The sequence below is a fragment of the Microcaecilia unicolor genome, chromosome 6 (genome assembly GCF_901765095.1).
Source record: "Microcaecilia unicolor chromosome 6, aMicUni1.1, whole genome shotgun sequence".
Classification (NCBI taxonomy): Eukaryota; Metazoa; Chordata; class Amphibia; order Gymnophiona; family Siphonopidae; genus Microcaecilia; species Microcaecilia unicolor.
This window is the reverse complement of record NC_044036.1, coordinates 111,011,772-111,036,573: the sequence shown is the minus strand read 5'-3', so window position 1 is coordinate 111,036,573 and position 24,802 is coordinate 111,011,772. Positions and strand designations below refer to the sequence as shown.

The following is a 24,802-nucleotide window of genomic DNA, read 5'->3' as shown; positions in this document are numbered from 1 at the left end:
CACTACATCCAACTTTTTTTTGCCTTGGGTTTAGCAGTGGGGGATGCTTAAAAAAGCAGGGACTGTAGGTGTTAGGGGAGGAGGAAGCCAGCAGTGATTTAATGACCCATATTAGTGAAAAAAAACGGGGGTGGGGGAATCTTTCCTAAATACAGCAGGCACACACCGTGCAGTGTACTTGAATCACACGCTGTTTACTCTGTGAATAGCAGCTAGCGCTCAAACCACTGTCAAAAGCTAGTTTTCTCCAACTCTTTGCAGACAAATAAAAGAACAATCTCCCGCTTCCCGTAACAATAATAAGAAGAATATCTTAAAGAAAACTGGTTTCTTAAGATAGTAGTGTTACAAACAGTTCACACTATCTAGGTTTCATATCTTTTTTTTTTCTTTAACGTGAGACGCAAACCTGGATTACTAAAAAGAAAAAGCTCCCAGCCAACAGCTGCAGAGAAGCCCTGTGGTTGTTAAAGAGTTAAGTGGCATAATAGGAAACCCAAAGGGTGGAGGCCATTAGCTAAAGGAAACTGCTGTGATGCTTTCTCTAACCCCCCCCCCCCCCCCCCGAGCCAGTGCAAAGCTGTGATCAGTCTGAAGAGGAGACACAAGAACAGAGATGCAGGGACTGGCCACTGCCTCTCAGGTAGGTTCCGATGGGAGGATTTAGGTAGCTTTGTTGCAATCCTACCTGCACATGCAAGAAAAAAAAAAAAAAGGCCACTTTGGAGAACAACAGCAACAAAAAAAATATTGCTTTCTACTATAAAGTAACGTGCACATTGTTTTTTTTTTTTTTTTACTGAATGCAAAATAATTTATTTTGCACTGTTAATTAAATTTTTTTTTGCACTGTTAAGTTTCTTATGCAATTCCGAGTGCTTGCAGCAGCTTTGCCACTGTTGTCTTTGTGTGTGTGTTGCTTTGTTTTCAGCTGTTTCTTTAGTTGTGAATTGAAATATTGTGACTCTGCCTTTTAAGTGTCTAGCAGGAAACCTCATCCTAAATTTTAGTCAGCCGGGTTGCACGGGATAAACCGCTGGAGATGGCAAAGGCAGCCCTCGGAGCCAGCTGTGGGTGCTATTTGTATGCTTGAGCACCCCCTCCCCAATATTGAGCAAAGTCCTCGACTGTATCCAGAGATGGGGTCTTTTGCAGTGGATTTAGCAACCCCCCCCCCCCCCTCAATCATTTTGAAAAGTTGGTTCCTAAGGACTTCTTAAGATGGAATTTGTCAGTGGAAACGTGATGTGAGATATTGATTAACCACAAAAGTTTCCAGTTTATTGAAATTCCTCTCTTTTGATGTGGTATTTGCTTCTTCACTAAGGTGAAGCGTAAACATAAAGTCCTCAAGTGCAACACAGGCATTTCTTGCAGTTCGGGTTGTTTTATTTTTTTTTCACCAGTCTCCTCTTTTTTTTAATGATTGCCCTAACCTTTTTTTTTTTAAATTGCGCAAACGAAAGCTTGATCCAGAATAGCAATAAAATGCAGCTTTTTTATGCACAGCATTGATTTGTATATAACCTCTTAGGCTACACCTCACTGGGCTGTAAACGCTTCATCCTGTCCCGCTGGCATTACTGTAAATTTTTACTAGAAAAAAAATCAAGAGAGAGAGAGAGAGAGTGTGTGTGTGTGTGTGTGTGTGTGGGGGGGGGGGGGGGGGGGCGGGGGGGGCAGGACGGGAAATGTAACAATCGAGAAAGCGTGTATTGCAAATCTTTGTATGTGTTTTACATGTTTGATAATACTTTAACTTATTGCAAAAGCTTTGTCTACTGCAATGGAATGGAGCGGAACAAAGAAAAGGAGCAGAAAGCTTTGTCTACTGCAATGGAATGGAGCGGAACAAAGAAAAGGAGCAGAAAGGGAAGAACCCCGGAGAGAAAATTGGTTGTACGATAGTTCGAGCTATTCACAAACACCAAATCGCATATTTTGGACAATAAAAGGATATGTGTTTTGAAATAATTTGTCATATCCCAATTAAGTATCGTGGGTATATATATTTCTCAATTATAGTTGCGCAGCTTTAGCATACATTTTGACACCGGGACCAAGTGAATCCATGAAAGATAGCTTCTGTGCTGACCGTTTCTTTTTGTTCCTGCTTTGTTTCAGGGCTCAGGCTTGTGAAGCTTTCTACGCGTCGAGCTCTGAATTTTTGCACCTCGGCAAGGGGTACAGCGGGACGTGCGACCAGGGTCAGGCTGCTGGCTGAGTCAAGGGCGCCCTCTAGCGTCAGCCCGAGAAATCTTCGCTGCCATGGCTTTCAGCGACTATGCCAACCGTACAATCATCGTGCTCCATTACAATTACACCGGGAAGCTCAACCTGAACTCCAGCGTGGACACTGGGATGAAATGGACATCCGTTCTGCTCATCATCATCTGCTGCTTTATTATTGTAGAAAACATTTTGGTTTTGCTGACCATCTGGAGAACCAAGAAGTTCCACCGCCCCATGTATTACTTTATCGGGAACCTGGCTTTCTCCGATATGCTGGCTGGGGCGGTGTACATTGCCAACATCCTTTTGTCAGGCGAGAAGACCTACACGCTGACCCCTGCTCAGTGGATGATGAGAGAGGGAAGCATGTTTGTGGCTTTGTCGGCTTCGGTGTTCAGCCTGCTGTCTATTGCCATCGAGCGGTTCAGCACGATGCTGAAAATGAAAGTGCAAAATGAGAGCAATTGCTGCAGATCTTCGCTTTTGATAGGCGGCTGTTGGGTCGTCTCCCTGATCCTAGGAGGTCTCCCGATTATGGGTTGGAACTGCATCGGGGTACTGGAGCAGTGCTCCACCGTGCTGCCTTTATATCTGAAGCATTATCTGCTGTTCTGCACCACTGTCTTCTCCTTGCTGTTACTGTCAGTTGTTATCCTTTACGCCAGGATTTATACCTTCGTCCGGACTAAGAGTCGCAAAATGACATTCAGGCAACACGCGACTAAATCCACTGGGAATTCCGAAAAATCCATGGCCTTGCTAAAGACAGTGATCATTGTGCTCAGTGCTTTCATTATCTGCTGGTCACCCCTCTTCATCCTCCTTCTGCTGGATGTCAGCTGCAGGGTGAAGACCTGTCCCATTCTCTTTAAAGCAGAATACTTTTTGGCCCTGGCTGTGCTCAATTCTGCAACGAACCCTATCATCTACACGTTGACCAACAAGGAGATGCGAAGAGCTTTCAGGAAAATGGTGTCTTCTTGTAACTGCGCCTCTATAGATTCTGGGGCTACCATTAAGAGACCGTTTGTAGGAAAGGAGTTCAGTAGAAGCAGATCAGATAACTCTTCTCATCGACAGAGGGATGAGGTGGAGTATCCTGAAACTATTATGTCTTCAGGCAACCCGACCTCATCCTCCTAACCATTATGGAAAGTGGTCTGTGTTATCAGGTTTTGTCAGACCTTCAGGGGTGAGGACACTTCCTACACATTTCAGCAGTGCTGTAATGACCTGGGTCAGAAAAGGTAGCTTAGTTCAGAAGAGTTAAACAGAGCACCTGAGAGGGCCGACTTCCGGGAGAAGGAGGATGGGTAATTCATACTTGGAAACCAATTCCTTTCAAAAGGTATTGAACTTTTGGCTACATGGTTTCCAGGAACATTCATGTCCTGGGTGACAGTATAATTTTGTGAAACAGGTGGATGCGTTGGTGAAAATCTGCATGTCTGATATATATATATATATATATATATATATATATTTTTTTTTTTTCTGTTTGGGTAGAATATAGAATTTTTAAAATTTAGGTGGACAAGCATTAACTGACAACGTTATAGTATCATAGTAAATGACGGCAGATAAAAACCTGTACGGTCCATCCAGTCTGCCCAACAAGATAAACTCATTTTACATGGTATGTGATACTTTATATGTATACCCGAGTTTGATTTGTCCTTGCCTTTCTTAGGGCACAGACAGTAGAAGTCTGCCCAGTACTGTTCTTGTACTAAGTTCTGAAGCTAACATCGAAGCCCCTTAAAATTTACACTCCAGCCCATCCCTATCTATTCAGTCACGATCAGGGCGTAGACCGTAGAAGTCTGCCCAGCTCCCGTTTTGTTTCCAATTACTGGCGTCACCACCCAATCTCTGCTAAGATTCCATAGACCCATTCCTTCTAAATAGGATTCCTTCGTGTTTATCCCACACATGTTTGAATTCCATTACCGTTTTCATCTCCACCACCTCCTGCGGGAGGGCATTCCACATATCCACCACCCGCTCTGTGAAAAAATACTTCCTGACATTAGTCCTGAGTCTGCCCCCTTTCAACCTCAATTCATGTCCTCTAGTTCTACCGCCTTCCCATCTCCGGAAAAGGTTCATTTGAACGTCTGTATCATATCACCCCTGTTTCTCCTTTCCTCCAAGGTATACATGTTCAGGTCAGCAAGTCTCTCCTCGTATGGTTTGCAACGTAAATCCCATACCATTTTCGCAGCTTTTCTTTGCACCGCTTCCAGTCTTTTTACATCTTTAGCAAGATACGGCCTCCAAAACTGGCTCCCAGCATGAAGATTTTGATGGCCAAGACATTTTGAGGGAATGCATCACTTCTATAGCACACACGGCAATCTATTCCAGATTAAGTGCAGCAAATGCGCTTACTATGGAGGAGTTCAGTTGACAAGAACAAGATTTGGGGCCCCTTTTACTAAGCCGCGTAAGCGTCTATGCGCGCCCAACATGCGCCACAATGAACTTACCGCCCGACTACCATGTGACTCACGGTAATTTCATTTTTGGCGCGCGTCCGCTACATGTCTCTGAAAAATATTTTTTATTTTCTGGTGCACATAGCAGACGAACGTCAAGTGGCATCTGACAGGCGTAGGTCATTACCGCACAAATTCTTTACCACTAGGTCTATGGCCGGCGGTAAGTTCAGAGAACCAAAATGGCTGCGTGGCCATTTTGGTTTTGCTGCACGCCCATTTTCGGGGGGAAAAAAGGGCTTTTTTACAGGCGCGCTGAAAAATAATTCTGCACGTGCCCAATACCTGCACCTACAGTAGAACAGGCCACTTTTTTCCGCAGCTTAATAAAAGGAATCCTTGATTTGGTTAGCACAAACATTTTTCTTTAGTAGGTCACAAAATCTCACATACATTGACCTAAATGAAATTCCATGTGTATTATTCAGAATTGCAAAAGAGATTATGGCAAATTGCAATATTCACTGTACATTAGGTGAACATGTTAAATTATCTTCACCACACCCGCACCCAAAATTTGATTCAGTGATGTTACATAGAATATGAGAAACAATGTATGTAAATTGCAACTCTTGCTAATATAGGAGCACCCAGATTTTCTGAAGCATTAGTGCTTAGTGCGCAAATCTGCACGCAGATTTATGAAACAAGATCCTTTGCATGTTCAAATTCATTTAATAATTGACTGTTAATTGGTGATACTTGACACCAGTTACCAGTTTTGCCCACAACTGCCCTTAGTCATAGGAACATAAGTGTTGTCATACTGGGACAGACTGAAGGTCCATCAAGCCCAGTATCCTGTTTCCAACAGTGGCCAATCCAGGTCACAAGTACCTGGCAAGATCCCAGAACAGTAAAACTATTGTGCAGAAGTTCTAGGGTGGCATGGATGTAGGAGGGGCACTGGAGGGTCAGGGGCATGCTTAGGAGTTAGGCATGTGGGTTATAGAAAACTTATATTATACATTATCCTTTGACATGGCACAAGTGCTCACACTTAAAGTTAGGCACTAAACTGCAAATTTACACTAGTATTCCTTAAGGGCAGTGCCACGCTCTGTCTTGAATCTACTCCATAGTGGCTAGATTTTAGGGTGCATACATTCTGTAGCAGTGGCGTACCGAGAGCGGGGTGGTGGGGGCAGTCTGCCCCGGGTGCATGCCGCTGGAGGGATAAAGAAAGCAGCCACATGGCTGTTGGCTGCACTAGTTCCCTGCTCCCTCTGCCCCAGAACAGGTTACTTCCTGTTCCGGGGCAGAGGGAGCAGGGAACCTGTGGAACCGGCAACCGTGCGGCTGCTCCCAGCAGGTAAGAATGCACCTGGGGGGGGGGGGGGCGATGCGCCCATGGGGGTATGTTGTGCTGCCGTTGCACCCGGTTTGGGGGGGGGGTGCACAGCGGTGATCTGCTCCGGGTGTTAGCTGACCAAGGATCGCCACTGTTCTGTAGCTCTTTCACCAAGCTGTGGTAAAAAAGGCCCTGCGGTAGCAGCGGTGGACATTTTTGCTGTGCACCAGGGCCCTTTGTACCACAGGGGGTAAAAAAGACCGAAAATCGACATGGCCATGTGGTAAAATTGCATTTACCACATGGCCATGTGGGGGCAGCACTTCCTGCCACCCATTGAGGTGGCGGTAAGGGCTCCTGTGGTAACCCGGCAGTAACCAGACAGCTTGCGGCACTGCCCAATTACAGCTGGATTAGCACCGCACTGATAATTAGGGAATAAATTTCTGTATCGCTGGATATGGTGTGTGCCCATGTTGGGCCGGTGGAAGTTCCAGGTTGCCGTGCGGCAATCCTGTAGTAAAAGGCCCCCCTGTGTCTTCAGTTCTGGAGAGAGTTGTGGTCTGTCCTTGCTGTCCAATGACTGTGGCTACAGTAGTAGGCTGGGAAGAGGGAGGGCTGGAAATCGTGCATTTGAGACTGAAGACTCAGGGTGCTGTGGACCTATAAGGGACCAGTCTCACTTGAGCTGAAAGCACAAAGATCCAGTAGGAAACTACCCTTCACTAAAACAAATAAACACCTGCTCCACTGTAGGGGCTGGTTTGGTTATAATCCATGGGGTTTAAAGTACAATCTCACAAGATTGTAAGAGTAAGAGTGAAATGCCTGCTACAATCCAGGACTTTACTTTCATATCTTATGATGTTGTGGGAATCTTGAATTGTGATCAATGAAATTTGGCCTCCCATTAATAGATGGGTAATGGGATAGGGTTTAGATCACAGCCCTGAATCAGGACTTATTTGCCTATTTCTAATCAAACTCTTGTCAAATGAACTCTGAAATCCTTGAGCAGCATGCAGAAGGTACAGCTTTCTGTAAAGCTTGCTTGTCAGTATTAATATAACCACATCTTACCCTGGTATTGCTGTTACTAGGTCTTATTAGGTTATTTTCTGCAAAGTATGACTGTGAACCATCAGAGCAGACGAATGACTGGTTAGTTTTCCATTCTAGCGTGGGAAACCAAAGCTGGGAAATCTGAGTTGAATGTAATGGCATTCATGTTAAAAAAAAACTGAAATTTGTAGTCATGTTTGAAAGAGTATTCGGTAGCTATGACTTTAAATGCACTTCTCTAACAAAATGCAAACTAAAGTTTATGGCACTTAAGTTGACATTCAAGATGTTTCAGAATGTTTTCAGCAAATACTTTTGTGTTTTATCTTGTTAAAAAGGGTATTGTTCATGTTCTTTGAATGTATTTGTTACCAGTCAGTGTTGTCACTGTGTCTTCCCAACCTGAAAGGAATGCTCTGCTGAGTGCAGGTGATTAACCAGCAGCAGTGTCTGGGCACATAGGACATGAGATAACACACCTAGGATTTGCATAGTTACTGAAAACAGCTGAGAACTGTTCAGCATAGAAATGATATTCTGTATATGATGTGTTGCTGCTTTTGAAGTTTTATTTTGAGTGCAATTAAACTGAGATGGTTTTTTTTTTTTGTAAAACTACTATTTAAAAATTTTCTGATTTTTATGTTGAATTTGCACATAGCTTTATGAAGTTTCTAAACATTAATAAACTGATTTTGTTTTTAAATGTGCACTGTTGCGAATGTTTTTACATTTCCTCTAAGGCTGCTTGCACGCCTAAATTTGCAATAAGGTCTGGCACACAGTAGACAAGTCCTGCCTAGAAATATGTCAGTGGATTTCCTAGGGTAGCTGTGGGAAGTGGAACATTATGTCATTCAGGAAAGCAAACTCTGTGGCAGGAAAAGACCACAGTTGTGACGCTATATAGGAAAAGAATAATCAGATAACATTTCTTCTGTCTTGCAAAATCCACAACTGGACCCTTTAAGCAGTTTTGTGGGCTGTGGCACAGGCTTTCATAGCTTAAGTTTCAAACGGTTCTGGGTTTATTTTGCTTAGTAGTAGAAAAAAACACACAACGAAACTGCTGTAGGTTTGTCCTTCTATTGTAAGAAGCCGTGATACAGAAAGGTTAAACTGCTTTCAAAGTTGGTTTGTAATTACTGTGAAGGGTTCCACCTTTGCTGTAGCATTCACGCTGCTTGAGTTCATTTTTTCAGTTCTGACATTGAACCAAGGACTCTGTGACTGAGCTCAAGGACTCACAGTCACAAAAAATTAAATCCATACAGCATACATAATTTCCAAAAAAAATAGCACCAATTGTAATGTGCTCATATGTCTTCACAGGACTATCACAGACCCTCAGGTTTTCTGAACTGTCCACTGCATGTTTCAATCATTGCACGTTGTATTTTTATTGTAACCCAATCGTGCTTCACTTCACCACAACTTCACCACAGTTTTACAAAACTGTGGTGAAGTGAAGCATGACTGGGTTAAAATAAAAATACATTGTACAATGATTGAAACATGCAGTGGACAGTTCAGAAAACCTGAGGGTCTGTGATATATGAGCACATTACAAAACTTTTGTATACTTTCAATTTAAGATTGGTGTTATATTTCTGGTAAAGGATGTATGCTCTGTGGATTTAATGTTTTGTGGCCATGAGCACTTTTCCTTCAGAGCTTTATCTATTAATCCTCTCATGATATTTTTTGGTGAGCTCTAGGACTAGCATCCCTGAGGGGCCCTTTTACTAGACAGTAGTAAATTAGATACACAGTAGCTGTTTCTGTGTTGTTTTAGCAGTATGTGTATGTTTGCACATTAAGGGGCCCTTTTACTAAGCTGCGTAAGCGTCTACACGTGCCCGTGTGCCAAATCCAAGTTATTGCCTGGCTACCGTGTGGCCCAGGCAGTAATTTCATTTTTTATGTGTGTCCCAGTGGCGTAGCTACATGGGGCCAGAGGGGGGCCTGGCCCCCCCATAGATTTGGCCCTGGACCCCTCTGCCCCGTGCAGGACATCAGAAACAGAAGGAAGCCTTTTGCGAGAAGAAGAGGACCTCAGCTGGCGGGGGTTGGGGTCCCCCGCCAACAAAGGTAGGCGATGGCGGGTTGGCGGTGGGAGGGGAGGTCGAGAGGGTCATCGTCATCAGTGGCGGGGGGGGGGGCAAAGTTGGCAATGGCGGGGGGGGGGGGGGGGGGGGGTTGGCAGCACCGGGGGGGGGGGGACTAAAATGTGCCCCTCGCCTCGGGCTCTGGCCCCCCCCTCCCACTGAAGTCTGGTTACGCCCCTGGCGTGTCTCCTAGGCACACAAGAAAATAATTTTTATTTTCTGGCATGCGGCGCTACTGGGCAGTAAAGGCAGCTGAAACGCATAGTTCATTCCTGCCCAGTTAACGCGTGAGACCTTACTGCTAAGGCAATGGGTGGGATAAGGTCTCAGACCCAAAATGGACTTGCGTCAATTATCATTTTGCTGCACGTCCATTTTTGGTCAAAATAAAAAAAGGCATTTTTACAGGTGTGCTGAAAAATGGATCTGCACGTGTCCAAAATCGTGCCTATACTACCACAGGCCATTTTGCAGCGCACCTTAGTAAAAAGACCCCTAAGGCAAGTGCATCTGCTCTAATTACAACCAGAATATCACACACATGGATATTTTAATGCGAGAATAGCTAAGGACATGCTGGGCATTCCCTCAATAGTTGCCACATTAAATTTGCACTTACTACACAATAAGTTTTTTTGTGTTAAGGTATGGTAATGGCAAAATCTAATGCACTATGGTAAAAGTGCCCCTGAGCTAATAAGCACATGCTGTTTGCTTCTGCCCAGCTCCTTACTTCCCTCCTCTACCCTACTGAAGATTGAAGGTAAATGATTGTGACCCAATAGAAGGCACACGAAAGAAAGCAATGATACTTACCTCTATGCATTTTGCATTCCTTCCTAGCCTGTTACTGTGGGAAAGTAGAGTGTGCAAGCTGAGGAAAGCCTGAGGTCATAACCTTAAATTTCCTGAAGGAAATTCCAAAAATGCTCCAAAGACAAAAGAGGGGAAATGCAGGAATCTCAAGTCCCTGCATATGTCTATAAGGAAGGGATGATGTAATGTGTAGTCACTTCCTAGTCACTTGATTATTGCACCAAGCAGAATAAGGGGGGAGGGGAGGGGAAGATGAGTTTGCTACATATATGGTATGGGACATATATGCAAGCTGTTTTTCCGAGCAACTGACTGAACCCTCTCTGGATATGGACTGGTAAGTGCAACTGACTGAACCCTCTCTGGATATGGACTGGTAAGTGGCATCACACTGTAGACTGACCCATGTTCCAAGATAGCAGGGGGCTACCAAAAAATAAACACTGCTCACACTCTCTATTGAGGTAATGCCCAAACCTTTGTTTTCCAGGAAAGTCCTTCATGCTATAAAGTTATTGCTAAATTCAAGCTGAATTTTGTTAGTTCATCCTTGATAAATCAAAGCTGAATCTGGCGTTAGTCTGAAGAACTGTCATCCTGCTTGGAAGTTTTCTTTGTAAGTTCTTTTACCTTGGCTTGAACACAATGAAATCATTTTATCTATTGTGAAGCCAGAAAGGAGGCTGAGGCTGTTGCTATTTCGGCAAACTACTACTACTACTCCAACTATACTAATTATCATTTCTGTAGCACTCCCAGACATATGCAGCACTGTACACAGAACACAGTCCCTGCCCGGTAGAACTTGCGGTCTATTCAAGCCAGACAAACAGGACAAATAAGGGTCAAAGGAGTTACATTTATTATGGGAATGATTAAGACAACATGGGTACTGAATAGGTGAATAAATGGGTTAAGAGATAAAAGGAGCTTCAAAATTGTGGGCTTCTAGCCTGGATTTGAACAGCGTCAGAGATGGAGCATGAGGTACCAAATCAGGAAGTGTATTCCAGGCATACAGCACAGGAAGATGGCAGGAACAGAGACTGGAGAATAAAAAAATATATTCAAACTGGAACAGAGGTTGTGCAATAGGGCAAATAGGATTAAAATGGGTGTTTAATGAGGCATTTGGGGCTCCCAGATGCCAATGTACTAGCTGCCTTATTTTTCTAGTATGAACCTTACAATTTGCTATGGGACAGGGGTAGTATCAGGCTTCATGTGTTGTGGTCTTTACAAGAAAATCTCAAATCTAAATCTCTATTCCCCTGGGAAACAAGTTATCAAAAGTTTATGTAAGTACTTAATGGGGGAGTCTCCCTCTCGAACCTCTGGGATTCCTAGAATGTGACCATAAACTGTAGACATTCTCTTCTAATTATTTTAGAGCTAAGGGGGAGCTAAAAGGAACTAAGAAGAGGAAAAGACCTCAAACCGCCCGGGTACTAGGGCTTATTTCACGCCCAATTTCTTCAAAGCACTCACTGGACCTTTGCTCATCATTGGCCAAAAACCTACTCTGTACCTTTGCTATTTTTATTAAAGCAAAATTATTAAAGCGAGTTTTTGAAGATGTTTTGAATCAGCAAGTGGATAAAATTTGACAAAAATTTTGCTTTAATAAAAATAGCGAATGTACGGAGGAAGTTTTTGGCCAATGATGAGCAAAGGTCCAGTGAGTGCCCTAGCACCCGGGCGGTTTGAAGTCTTTTCCTCCTCTTGGTTCCTTTTAGCTCCCCTTAGCTCTAAAATAATTAGAAGAGAGTGTCTACAGTTTATGGTTTGATTTGATAGTCTAAAATCTATAGAAGACGGCAATATACGTGGAAGATTCTTAGAATGTGAACATTTGACCTCTGGTTCCTATTTTCTTGAACTTCAATTTTGTCCTGTAAGGCCTCCAGATGCTGTTGCACATGAAGCTGCTCTTCACAGTCTCCCTCTGCATTCTCTTCCAACTCCATTAAGCACACCTCCACAGTGTCCATATGTCCCATGATTGCCTTGAACTTCTTCTCTAACTTAGCCATTATCAAATCAGCAATCTCTTCAATTGAACTTTTAATTTCTTGCAGTGCCATTTGCCACATATTCTCAGTAATCCCATTCCCCTCTGTGTGAGAGGCAATTTCAGAGGGGGACAAAGTTTTAGACTCCACCACTGAACAACCTTCTGAGCTTTTGAGGCCTTAGTGGCGTACATATTTCTAATAGATGTTGAGACCTTCAATTTAAGTTGCTTTGGCATAGTACCCCCAACTAGTCTGTTTAGACGTAGTAATGAAATTTAATCCCAAGCATATGAAGTTGGCATTGGGGCTGACCCCATAAGATCAAATATTAATTAATCTTAAGTCAGATCTTTCTATAAAATGATTACAAATATGAGTCTGCTGATGGACAAGTGTTAAATACAGAGTAGTTTCCTTCCGTTGACACCAGTGGCATAGCTAAGGGGGGCCATGGGGGCCTGGGCTCCCCTAAATTGACTCTGTGGCCCCTGGTTTGGTTGGTGGGGGTCCCCAACCTTCGCCAGCGAGTGTTTATCCCGTGCTTGTCTCACATTGCCTGCTGCCCTGTTCTGTTTTTAGTCGCTGTACAAACTCATTTTAATGAAACTGAGTGCAGGACAAACACTTTAGCTGGTGGGGGTTGGGACCCTCGCCAGCCAAGGTACCTTCGCAGTGGTGGTGGGGGGGGGGGAGCAGTGGTAGGAGGGGCAGAAGCGGCGGCAGGAGGGTGGTGGCAGGGAGGTAGTAGCAGCCGCGGGGGGGCAGAAGTGGCGACGGGAGGGTGGCAGCAGGGAGGCAGATCAAAATGTTCCCCCCCCCACCTTGGGTTCTGGCCCCTCTCCTATCAAGGTCTGGCTACGCCCCTGGTCGGCACAGCAGATGTAAAGGATCTGCCGAGTAGGCTGTAGTGTTGCTGGCCCCTTATGTCAGGGTTTATAAAGGTCTGCCGGGGTCAAACCATGTGGCATCTGAGAAGGAAGTTACCCATTTTAACTGACAAAGCTCTCAGGAGTGATTTAGGCTCTGAGTGACTAGAATTCTGAAAGTGGTGTCTTCCCTAAGCACTTGATCCTCCGCCAGAAGGAAGTTTGCTTCAGCTCTACCTGTTGAAGGATCGATGTTTGGCTCTCACGTGGGCCACATGTTCCTATGCTGTTGGGTGGTTATTTTCATAGCAAAGACCTCCTGCCTACATTCCATCCATTATCGAGTAATCCACAGGGAGTTGCTCGGGACCAGACAACTGGGAGCTCCATATGTTGTGGCCATCTTGCTCTGCAGTTCCACTGGAAGTCCTAGTTTATGACATGTTGATATTATCTGTATTGCTTACTTAATGGCACTTTTTTTCAATGTAACTATTTATAGATTTATAAGAATCGAGATGACACCCAAATATACTCAATGATCCTTTTTCTTCTGTCTCGGCTTTGTTCCAAGAAACTGAAGAAAGTTGTTTGTTGGGTACATTCTTTCAGCTCAATAAAAAGTTCACTGTGCAATGATGAAATGTTTGGTTCAGTGCTCAAAAGAGGGATTATGCCCAGAGAAGTGGTGACCATAGGTCTTTCCACATCAGTGCACTTCATCTTGCCACCTGCGTAAAAATAAATTTAATTTGTTTCTCTTCCCTTTTTAAGAATGTGTTGCTTCAGAGCATGTGAGGTACTGTGAACTAAGCATGTATAATGCACAGCATAGTAATATTCTCAATGCTCTCCTGGAGGCACACCTGGCCAATCTGGTTTCTAGGCTTACCAAATTTGCATATATTGAAGACCCACTGTATGCAAATCTATCTTATGCATATTCACTGTGGTAATTCTGAAAGCCTGACTGGCTAGGTGTGCCTCCAGGAGAGCATTGAGAAGCACTGCTATAGTGTTCATCAAGTTGAAACGGCATATCTTATTGGTGTATCCCAAATATATAATATATACCCCCAAAACTAAAGCAATAGTTTAGTTTATTCAAGATTTGATATACTGATAAGCCATCACAGTGGCATACAATAAAAATTAAAATCCAATAATAAGAAAACAAAAGGAATTCCATAATAGACTGGAAAAAACACAAACAAGAAGGAAATGTCATCATTCTGAAGTGTGATCCTCAAAGGCTCTTAAAAAAAAAACCCAGAGCTTTCAACAAACTTTTTTCAGACTACCTTCAGCCCAAAGGCTGATTGGTTCCAAAGACAAGGAGCCAGCTGAAAAAAAAATAGCAGAGTCCTGCATCACAACCCAATGAGCTTTCAATGGATGCAGTATTACCACCTGAAAGTCAGAGAGAGATCTAAGAGGTCTATTAGGGACTTAAGGGGAAGGCTAAGGCTGATAAGTAACTTGAGACCTGTTTATAATAAACTCTCTCCCAGATTCTATATATGGCACCCATCCAAGATGTGCGCATAACAAAACTGGCTAACAAGCCAATTAGTGCCAATAATTGGGTGCTAATTGGCACCAATTTGAATTTGTGTGCACATCTTTGCTACATGGTATTCTATAACAATGTGTGCCCAAATTCCATAGCACACAACCAAAAGAGGATATGGTCATGGGAGGTGCATGAGCGGGTTAGGGACATTCCCAAAATTTGTGCACAATGCTACCAGGGATGTGTGCTCAAATTGGGCACTGGGAATTACACCTGATTTCATCAGTTGTAAGTCCTGGTGTCCAAATCTGGACAAAGGAAAATGGAGAAAACCTCAGCATAGACAAGTCCAAGGAGAACAGCAGAGGTGGTCCAGGAAAGAAAGAAACAACCAGACTTTTATTGAAGAATGAACCTACTCGGCCACGTTTTGGCACTACTCTTCATCAGGGGTCATCATAATCTTCATTGTTAGCCCAATTGAACACAAGTCCATATACAATCTCCTTCTAGTGATAGATGATCCATTGCACTACATTGGCATATGACCTTCTGCTCCTGCCCATGCTGGCTCTAGGTGCAAAACAGCAGCTGTGACCTCTAGTGATAGTCTCATCATACTACTTCTGGGGGGTCAAGACTTTAGTGGTAATACTGCAAAACTATCGCTAGAGGTTGTGACCACCATTTTGCATCTGGAACCAACATAGGCAGGGGCAACTGGAGTTCACTCTTGCCTAGCCTACACCATGGACCACCTTGGACCTTAAGGTGGGACCAGGGTGGCCTACACAGAGGTGGTGGGGGAGTTTTCAGGAGGGAGGAAGCTAATGTGAAGGTCCAGGATGGGGTCTGCTATGGAGGGGGTATAGGAGAGTGTAAGCTCTAGTAGTGGCTTCAGGAACTGGATTGATCTTGGGGGCTAATTTTGGGAGTGCCTGACCTTGAGGGAGCATCATCAGGAGGGGGCAAAGCTTTTGAGAAGGGGAGTTAGTAGGAGGAGGGTTGCTGTTGTGGCCGGGGGGGGGGGGGGGGGGGGGAGGGCATCGGAAAGGGAAAAGAAAAAGATAATCAGGCTGCAACTCAAGTTTTGCATTTGTTGGCTGCTAGTTAGTGCCAGCATCCACATAGCTAAACCCTTTGTATAATCGTACCTAGTCACTTAGCTATGTGGGCACAGGACTGAATATTGCTTGTGCATGCTTAAGTGCTAGTTCCTCCCTGACTCCACATCTAGACCACCCAGAATTGCCCAGATTTTACCTGGCCTTTTAGAGCCAATATTCAGCTACACTGACCTGACAGCTCAGGATGGTTTAAGTGGGCAGAAGAAGCCTTTCCTGCCCATTTAAACGATTGTGAATATCAACCCCATGATGACTACATAATGTTCGTAACTTTCATGTCCAAGGATTATCAGTGCTGGCTTCTTGTGTTTAGGTAGCAATTTTTCTCCACCATAATGATTTCATACTTGCAATATGGATTGCATTTCACTAGATATGGGAGTCAAAAGCCTGTGAATTGCACCATTTACGTATTACTTTTACTGCAACAGCTAAAATAAAATCTAATAAAGATGAGTCTGCTTTTGTTAAATTTGTGGTGATACCTCCATATTACAGTTTTGAGTTATCATCACTTCTTAATTACTGAGTCAGGTGTCTGTTAACAAATTTTAGAATATGCATGTAACAATATTATAATTTATATGCTCAACACTAATCATCCAACTAAATCCCAATACCCCCACTATTAATTATTAATTTATATTTTCATTGATATTCTTTAATGGCCTCATATTAGACACGTTAAAAAACCTCAAAATAAGACCACCTTCATTGGTCTAAAAAAATCCCTTTACCTGAATAATGTAAACACACTCTCTAGATTTTTCTATTATATATTTTTACACTTTCAATCTCAACATTTACCATGTCCATCCATCAACTAACTATTCATTTATATTTTATTCAGTTCATGCAAAGCAAAGACACACTTATCCTTTATAAGGTTCTCTAGGCTCCATTTTCAGGAGCCTATATACCAAGATCTTTGCCTCACAGCCTGCAAATAAATTAAAGTAAAAATAAAAATAGTGACAACTATTAGGCTTCTTAGGTACCACTGCCCTGAATTTGATATTTACTCTTACCTTACTATCCTGCTTATTTTCGAAAGGAGAAAAACGCCCATGTTCGGGAGATGGGCGTCCGTTTCCCGTGGGCGGCCAAATCGGTATAATCGAATGCCGATTTTGGTCATCTTCAACTGCACTCCATCGCGGGAACGAATAAAGTTGACGGGGATGTGTCGGAGGCGTGGTGAAGGCGGGACTGGGGTGTGATTATCGGCTGAGCAGAGATGGGCGCGCTCGGCCGATAATGGAAAAAAGAAAGGCGTTTTTAGCGAGAATTTAGGACACTTTTTTTGGACCCTTTTTTCTCATGAACAGGTCCCAAAAAAGTGCCCTAAATGACCAGATGACCACCGGAGGCAATCGGGAATCACCTCCCCTGACTCCCCCAGTGGTCACTAACCCCCTCCCACCAAAAAAACCCCACTTGCAAAAACCTTATTTCCCAGCCTCTATGCCACCCTCAAATTCCGTACCCACCTCCATGACAGCCCACCTCTCACACCCTTTCCCTGGGTCAGATTTGGCTCTCGAGTGCACTGCAGGGTCACATCAGCATTGCATTGTGGTGGGTGTAGGGTATTGGGCTCCGTGATTTCACTAGCTTGTGTTACAGTCTCACAATGTTGATAGTTGGTAGGCTCTTCTCCCATGGTGCTTTTCCCTCTGCTTATTGGGTCAGAGTGTGCCCTGTTTTGTTTCCGGTAGTCCACGAGGTAGTGGCCATTTTTGTAAGTCCATTTTAGATCCCTTTCATGTTTTAGCCACGTTACAGAACTTAGTTCTTACCTTGAATGTTGCTGAAAGAGGGCATTGTACACCATTCTGCCAGCTCTGAGCTACTGCTAATCTTAGTACCAGGGAGACTCGTTGCCAGTGGGGCACAACCTCTGATCTGCAGTTAACTGTGAGTAAACGCGGTTATTGAAATAAAGGACGTTTTCAGCGAGATTAGTCTTACGGTGTGAACTGCTATGCCAAGGTTATACAGCAGCAACAAGTCCTGTCCCTGGAGCAGTTTTAGTGGGTAATGCAGTGCACTTCAGGCAGGCGGACCCAGGCCCATCCCCCTGTACCTGTACCACTTGTGGTGGTAAATGGGAGCCCTCTAACCCCCCCAAAACCCACTGTACCCACATGTAGGTACCCCCCTTCACCATTAAGTGCTATGGTAATGGTGTTGAGTTGTGGGGAGTGGGTTTTGGGGGGGATTTGGGGGTCTCAGCACCCAAGGTAAAGGAGCTATGCACCTGGGAGGTAATTTAATGTTTTTTCCTATTTTTTAAAAGTGCCCTCTAGGGTGCCCGGTTGGTGTCCTGGCATGTGAGGGGGACCAGTGCACTATGAATCCTGGCCCCACCCACGACCCAAAGCCTTGGATTTGGTCGTTTTTGAGCTGGGACGCTTCGGTTTCGATTATCGCTGAAAAACAAAAACGCCCAGCTCAAACAAATGCCCACATCTCAAAAACGCCCACATCCAATGCATTTGCCTGGCACAAACCGTATTTTCGAGACTAAAGATAAACGTCCATCTTTTTCGAAAATACGATTCGGCCCACCCCTTCACGACCCATTCTCGGAGATGGACGTTCTTACACACGGGCGTTTGCATTCGATTATGCCCCTCATTGTACCACTGCTGCTTACAGCTTTGTAGTCACTAGATCTAAAATGGCGCCGAGAAATATATAAGACGCCGGCACTGAAAACCTGGAAATATTATAATTATTAGCTTCTTCTGGTGATTAATTTCTACCATACTTATCAAAAATATTATACGAGTCACAAAAAGGCTTTCCAATCAATAGTGATATTTAATCCTGAAGGTTCAACTAGTGTCTTTAACCTGTCAATTCATCTTTGCTCTAATTGTAATCATTTTCCACCCTGATCCCCTCCCCTTATATAATGCCTCACTCTATCTAGTACAAAGCATTTCAAATCATTGATAGAATGTCCTAATGTTAAACAATGTGACACTATAGGCGCCTCAATTTGCTTGCAATTTAAGCAAGACTTGTGTTCTATTATCCGTGTTTTAAATAATCTAATTGTCTTACTGACATAAATGTTGTGACAGAGACATGTAGGGCTCCTTTTACTAAGGCACGCTAAAACTTAGCATGCACTAAATGCTAAGATACCCACAGGAATATAATGGATGTCAGCATTGTACATTACAAAGTCAAACAACACAAGAAGGAAAACAAACTTTCCATAGAACAAGTCAGTGAAACAAAGTGGAAGGCACCAAGTCAATGAACCAGGATGGGCAGAAGTTCAGCTTGTTTGTAAAATACACTTTATTTATAAAATCCAACGGCCTGTACAAACAACAGTCTTCAAATAATATACAGGATGCGTCTTTGTGAAAGAGGATGTTGTTTTGATTTCTGTTGCCACTCCCAGTTTTTACAAGTGTCAGAATGGTGCATTTTTAGCCCACACTATTCATCTTCAAGAAATGATGGTTATTAGCAGCGTCATAGTACATTTCACAGGACCCCTGATGAAGACTGACTTTTGCCAAAACACAGCCTGTGTTGGGTTTTGCAGTAAAGCACATCCTGTATATTACTTGAAGACTGCTGTAGAAGCCTTGGATCTTATGAATAAAGTGCATTTTACAAACAAACTAAACTTCTGGCCAATGGCGTACCAAGGGGGGGGGGGGGGGGGGCGGTCCGCCCCAGGTGCATGCCGCTGGGGGGGGGGGGGGGGTGCAACGGCGCGCGCCTGTCAGCTGAGTTCGCTGAGTTCGCTAACTTCGCTGCAGCTCCCTCTGCCCCGGAACAGGTTGCTTCCTGTTCCGGCCGGGGCAGAGGGAGCTGCAGTGAAGTTAGCAAAGTCAGCTGACAGGCGCGCGCCACGGCACCCCCCCCAGCAGTGTGCACCCGGGGGGGATGTCATTTCGCCAGGGGGGGGGCGCTGCACCCGGGGGGGGGGGGCACATCGGCGCTCCGCCGTGGGTGTCATGCCGGCTAGGATCGCCACTGCTTCTGGCCATCCTGGTTTGTTGCCTTGGTGCCTTCCACTTTGTTTGGGTAAATTACAAAGTCACTCTTGCAATCAGTTACATGTCTCAAACTATAAACCTTAAGTTCTTCAGTAATAGCACATATTGTGTATTGACTGCATTTTGAGTTGTGTCTCCGTATTTGTACAGAACCTAATGGATGCATCACAGATGGATTTAAAATTTCTTTTATGTTCCGGCCCCTTGAAAAGCTCAATCTTAAGTGCATATCCTTAAATGCTGGATGACCTTTGAGCTTATTTTTGAAAGAGATCACCGTCAGTCTTCTGAAAAAAATCGGGAGATGGCCTCCTGATCCCGGCCAAATCGGTATAATCGAAAGCTGATTTTGGCCGGTGCCAACTGCTTTTCGTCGCGGAGCCGGTCAACCTTCAAGGGAGGGTACAGAAGGCGGGATGGGGTGGGGTGAGGAGGGGGAGGGGCATGGTTACGAGATAGCCGGCTTCACCCCATAATGGAAAAAGGATGACCGGCTCAGATGAGCATTTCGCCGGCTGCACTTGGTCCATTTATTTTTAGGACTAAGTCCCCAAAAAGTGCCCCAATTGACCAGATGACCACCGGAGGGAATTGGGGATGACCTCCCCTTACTCCCCCAGTGGCCACCAACCCCCTCTCACCCCCTCCCCCAAAATTAAAAAACATTTTTTGCCAGCCGCTATGCCAGCCTCAAATGTCATACCGAGCTCGATCACGGCAGTATGCAGGTCCCTGGAGCAGTTTTTAGTGGGTTCAGTGCACTTCAGACAGGCGGACCCAGGCCCATCCCCCCCACCTATTACCAGTGCTTTTTTTGTAGAAAAAAAGGTGCCGGTACTCATTATGGGCGGGGTCACCACTTTTGGCTCCACCCCTATGATAGCCACACCCACATTAACCACACACCCTATACCAGTCATGGCGCATATAAACAGACATCATTGAAAATATTACAGTACTATAGGAGAAAAAAATAACGTGATTTTTTTTATTATAAATAATCTCTGTAAGCTCTTACAGCTCCAGTATACCCAGTGCAAAATAAGACAGCCAATGTAAATTCTCAAATTGGACATATTACAAACACTAAAATGAAAATAAAATGATTTTTTTCTACCTTTGTTGTCTGGTGACTGTTTTTCTTTCCATATTGGTCCCAGTCTATGATTCTCCTTTCCTTTGTTTTCACTTAACTCTTCTGTGCCATTTGTCATTTTTGTCTCCTTTTTCTTTGCTTTCTTCAATATTTTTCAGGCTCTCTCTCTGTCCAGATTTAATTCATTCTTACTATCCATTCTTCAATTTCCTTCATCTACCTGTGGCTTTTCATCTTTTCCTCACCCTTGTTCTCCCCATGCCCCTTCCTCTTATTCTCCAGTCTTTCTCTATTCCCCTTTTCCATCCAGCAGCTCTGCTTTCTCTCCCCATCCTTCCAGTGTCTCCCCTATTTCTTTCTGCATTCTTCCATCCAGCATCTTCCCTCTTTCTCTCCCTATCCTTCCGTTTTCCCTCTCTCTCTCCCCATCCTTCCATCTGTTTTTCCCTCTCTCTCTCTCCACATCCTTCCATCTGTTTTTCCCCCTCTCTCTCCCCATCCTTCCATCTATTTTCCCTCTCTCTTCCCCATCCTTCCATGTTTTTCCCTCTCTCCCCAATCCTTCCCTGTTTTTCCCTTTCTCTCCCCATCCTTCCATCTGTTTTTCCCCTCTCTCCCCAATCCTTCCATCTGTTTTTCCCCTCTCTCCCCAAACCTTCCAACTGTTTTTCCCTCTCTCTCCCTATCCTTCCATCTGTTTTCCCCTTTCTCTCCCCCCAATCCTTCCCTCTGTTGTTTTCCCTCTTTCTCTCTCTCCCCAATCCTTCCTCTGTTGGTTTCCCTCTTTCTCTCTCTCCCCAATCCTTCCCTCTGTTGGTTTCCCTCTTTCTCTCTCTCCCCAATCCTTCCCTCTGTTGGTTTCCCTCTTTCTCTCTCTCCCCAATACTTCCTCTGTTGGTTTCCCTCTTTCTTTCTCTCTCTCTCCCCAATCCTTCCCTCTGTTGGTTTCCCTCTTTCTCTCTCTCCCCAATCCTTTCTCTGTTGGTTTCCCTCTTTCTCTCTCTCCCCAATCCTTCCCTCTGTTGGTTTCCCTCTTTCTCTCTCTCCCCAATCCTTCCCTCTGTTGGTTTCCCTCTCTCTCTTTCCCCAATCCTTCCCTCTGTTGTTTTCCCTCTTTCTCTCTCTCCCCAATCCTTCCCTCTGTTGTTTTCCCTCTTTCTCTCTCTCCCCAATACTTCCCTCTGTTGTTTCCCCTCTTTCTCTCTCTCCCCAATCCTTCCTCTGTTGGTTTCCCTCTTTCTTTCTCTCTCTCTCCCCAATCCTTCCCTCTGTTGGTTTCCCTCTTTCTCTCTCTCCCCAATCCTTCCCTCTGTTGGTTTCCCTCTTTCTCTCTCTCCCCAATCCTTCCCTCTGTTGTTTTCCCCCTCTCTCTCTCTCCCCAATCCTTCCTCTGTTGGTTTCCCTCTTTCTCTCTCTCCCCAATCCTTCCCTCTGTTGGTTTCCCTCTTTCTCTCTCTCCCCAATCCTTCCTCTGTTGGTTTCCCTCTTTCTCTCTCTCCCCAATCCTTCCCTCTGTTGGTTTCCCTCTTTCTCTCTCTCCCCAATCCTTCCCTCTGTTGTTTTCCCTCTCTCTCTCCCCCCAATACTTCCCTCTGTTGTTTTCCCTCTTTCTCTCTCTCTCCAATCCTTCCCTCTGTTGGTTTCCCTCTTTCTCTCTCTCCCCCATCCTTTCTCTGTTGGTTTCCCTCTTTCTCTCTCTCTCTCCCCAATCCTTCCCTCTGTTGGTTTCCCTCTTTCTCTCTCTCCCCAATCCTTCCCTCTGTTGGTTTCCCTCTCTCTCTCTCCCCAATCCTTCCCTCTGTTGTTTTCCCTCTTTCTCTCTCTCCCCAATCCTTCCCTCTGTTGTTTTCCTTCTTTCTCTCTCTCCCCAATACTTCCCTCTGTTGTTTTCCCTCTTTCTCTCTCTCCCCAATCCTTCCTCTGTTGGTTTCCCTCTTTCTTTCTCTCTCTCTCCCCAATCCTTCCCTCTGTTGGTTTCCCTCTTTCTCTCTCTCCCCAATCCTTCCCTCTGTTGGTTTCCCTCTTTCTCTCTCTCCCCAATCCTTCCCTCTGTTGTTTTCCCCCTCTCTCTCTCTCCCCAATCCTTCCTCTGTTGGTTTCCCTCTTTCTCTCTCTCCCCAATCCTTCCCTCTGTTGGTTTCCCTCTTTCTCTCTCTCCCCAATCCTTCCTCTGTTGGTTTCCCTCTTTCTCTCTCTCCCCAATCCTTCCCTCTGTTGGTTTCCCTCTTTCTCTCTCTCCCCAATCCTTCCCTCTGTTGTTTTCCCTCTCTCTCTCCCCCCAATACTTCCCTCTGTTGTTTTCCCTCTTTCTCTCTCTCTCCAATCCTTCCCTCTGTTGGTTTCCCTCTTTCTCTCTCTCCCCAATCCTTTCTCTGTTGGTTTCCCTCTTTCTCTCTCTCCCCAATCCTTCCCTCTGTTGGTTTCCCTCTTTCTCTCTCTCCCCAATCCTTCCCTCTGTTGGTTTCCCTCTCTCTCTCTCCCCAATCCTTCCCTCTGTTGTTTTCCCTCTTTCTCTCTCTCCCCAATCCTTCCCTCTGTTGTTTTCCTTCTTTCTCTCTCTCCCCAATACTTCCCTCTGTTGTTTTCCCTCTTTCTCTCTCTCCCCAATCCTTCCTCTGTTGGTTTCCCTCTTTCTTTCTCTCTCTCTCCCCAATCCTTCCCTCTGTTGGTTTCCCTCTTTCTCTCTCTCCCCAATCCTTCCCTCTGTTGGTTTCCCTCTTTCTCTCTCTCCCCAATCCTTCCCTCTGTTGTTTTCCCCCTCTCTCTCTCTCCCCAATCCTTCCTCTGTTGGTTTCCCTCTTTCTCTCTCTCCCCAATCCTTCCCTCTGTTGGTTTCCCTCTTTCTCTCTCTCCCCAATCCTTCCTCTGTTGGTTTCCCTCTTTCTCTCTCTCCCCAATCCTTCCCTCTGTTGGTTTCCCTCTTTCTCTCTCTCCCCAATCCTTCCCTCTGTTGTTTTCCCTCTCTCTCTCCCCCCAATACTTCCCTCTGTTGTTTTCCCTCTTTCTCTCTCTCCCCAATCCTTCCCTCTGTTGGTTTCCCTCTCTCTCTCTCTCCCCAATCCTTCCCTCTGTTGGTTTCCCTCTCTCTCTCTCCCCCCAATCCTTCCCTCTGTTGGTTTCCCTCTTTCTCTCTCTCCCCAATCCTTTCTTCTGTTGGTTTCCCTCTTTCTCTCTCTCCCCAATCCTTTCTTCTGTTGGTTTCTTTCTTTCTCTCTCTCCCCAATCCTTCCCTCTGTTGGTTTCCCTCTTTCTCTCTCTCCCCAATCCTTCCCTCTGTTGTTTTCCCTCTTTCTCTCTCTCCCCAATACTTCCCTCTGTTGTTTTCCCTCTTTCTCTCTCTCCCCAATCCTTCCCTCTGTTGGTTTCCCTCTTTCTCTCTCTCCCCAATCCTTTCTCTGTTGGTTTCCCTCTTTCTCTCTCTCCCCTATCCTTCCCTCTGTTGGTTTCCCTCTTTCTCTCTCTCCCCAATCCTTCCCTCTGTTGTTTTCCCTCTTTCTCTCTCTCCCCAATCCTTCCCTCTGTTGTTTTCCCTCTTTCTCTCTCTCCCCAATACTTCCTCTGTTGGTTTCCCTCTTTCTTTCTCTCTCTCTCCCCAATCCTTCCCTCTGTTGGTTTCCCTCTTTCTCTCTCTCCCCAATCCTTCCCTCTGTTGGTTTCCCTCTTTCTCTCTCTCCCCAATCCTTCCCTCTGTTGTTTTCCCTCTCTCTCTCTCTCCCCAATCCTTCCTCTGTTGGTTTCCCTCTTTCTCTCTCTCCCCAATCCTTCCTCTGTTGGTTTCCCTCTTTCTCTCTCTCCCCAATCCTTCCCTCTGTTGGTTTCCCTCTTTCTCTCTCTCCCCAATACTTCCCTCTGTTGTTTTCCCTCTTTCTCTCTCTCCCCAATCCTTCCTCTTGGTTTCCCTCTTTCTCTCTCTCCCCAATCCTTCCCTCTGTTGGTTTCCCTCTACCTGCCAAGTTTCCCCACGAACGGCGCGAAGTCGCGACGCACGCAGTACCAGCCCCTATTTCCGGCCGCTGCTGCTTCTGATGTAACTTAGATGGCTTTTAAAATTCAGAGGGAGGGGGACTGGAACTGGACGGCCGGTCGGGGCGGAGTTCAGGCGCACCGCACGGGGCTCCCTTGAGCGCGAGGCCCTATGCGGTAGCCTCGA

At 45.1% G+C, this 24,802-nt stretch overlaps 1 protein-coding gene across 2 annotated transcripts; it reads left to right on the top strand.

Moving 5' to 3' along the window:
* The first annotated feature begins 568 nt into the window (after window positions 1-568).
* S1PR1 (sphingosine-1-phosphate receptor 1) lies at window positions 569-3,860 on the top strand. 2 transcript variants are annotated; one of them, XM_030207488.1, is made up of 2 exons: window positions 569-643; window positions 2,125-3,860. In XM_030207488.1, the coding sequence occupies exon 2, from the start codon at window positions 2,269-2,271 to the stop codon at window positions 3,373-3,375; it is 1,107 nt and encodes a 368-aa protein (XP_030063348.1). In that variant the 5' UTR covers window positions 569-643; window positions 2,125-2,268; the 3' UTR covers window positions 3,376-3,860. The 2 variants fall into 2 exon arrangements, with proteins under 2 accessions (XP_030063348.1, XP_030063349.1); XM_030207489.1 differs by lacking the exon at window positions 569-643 and adding an exon at window positions 1,821-1,896.
* Window positions 3,861-24,802: the final 20,942 nt, after the last annotated feature.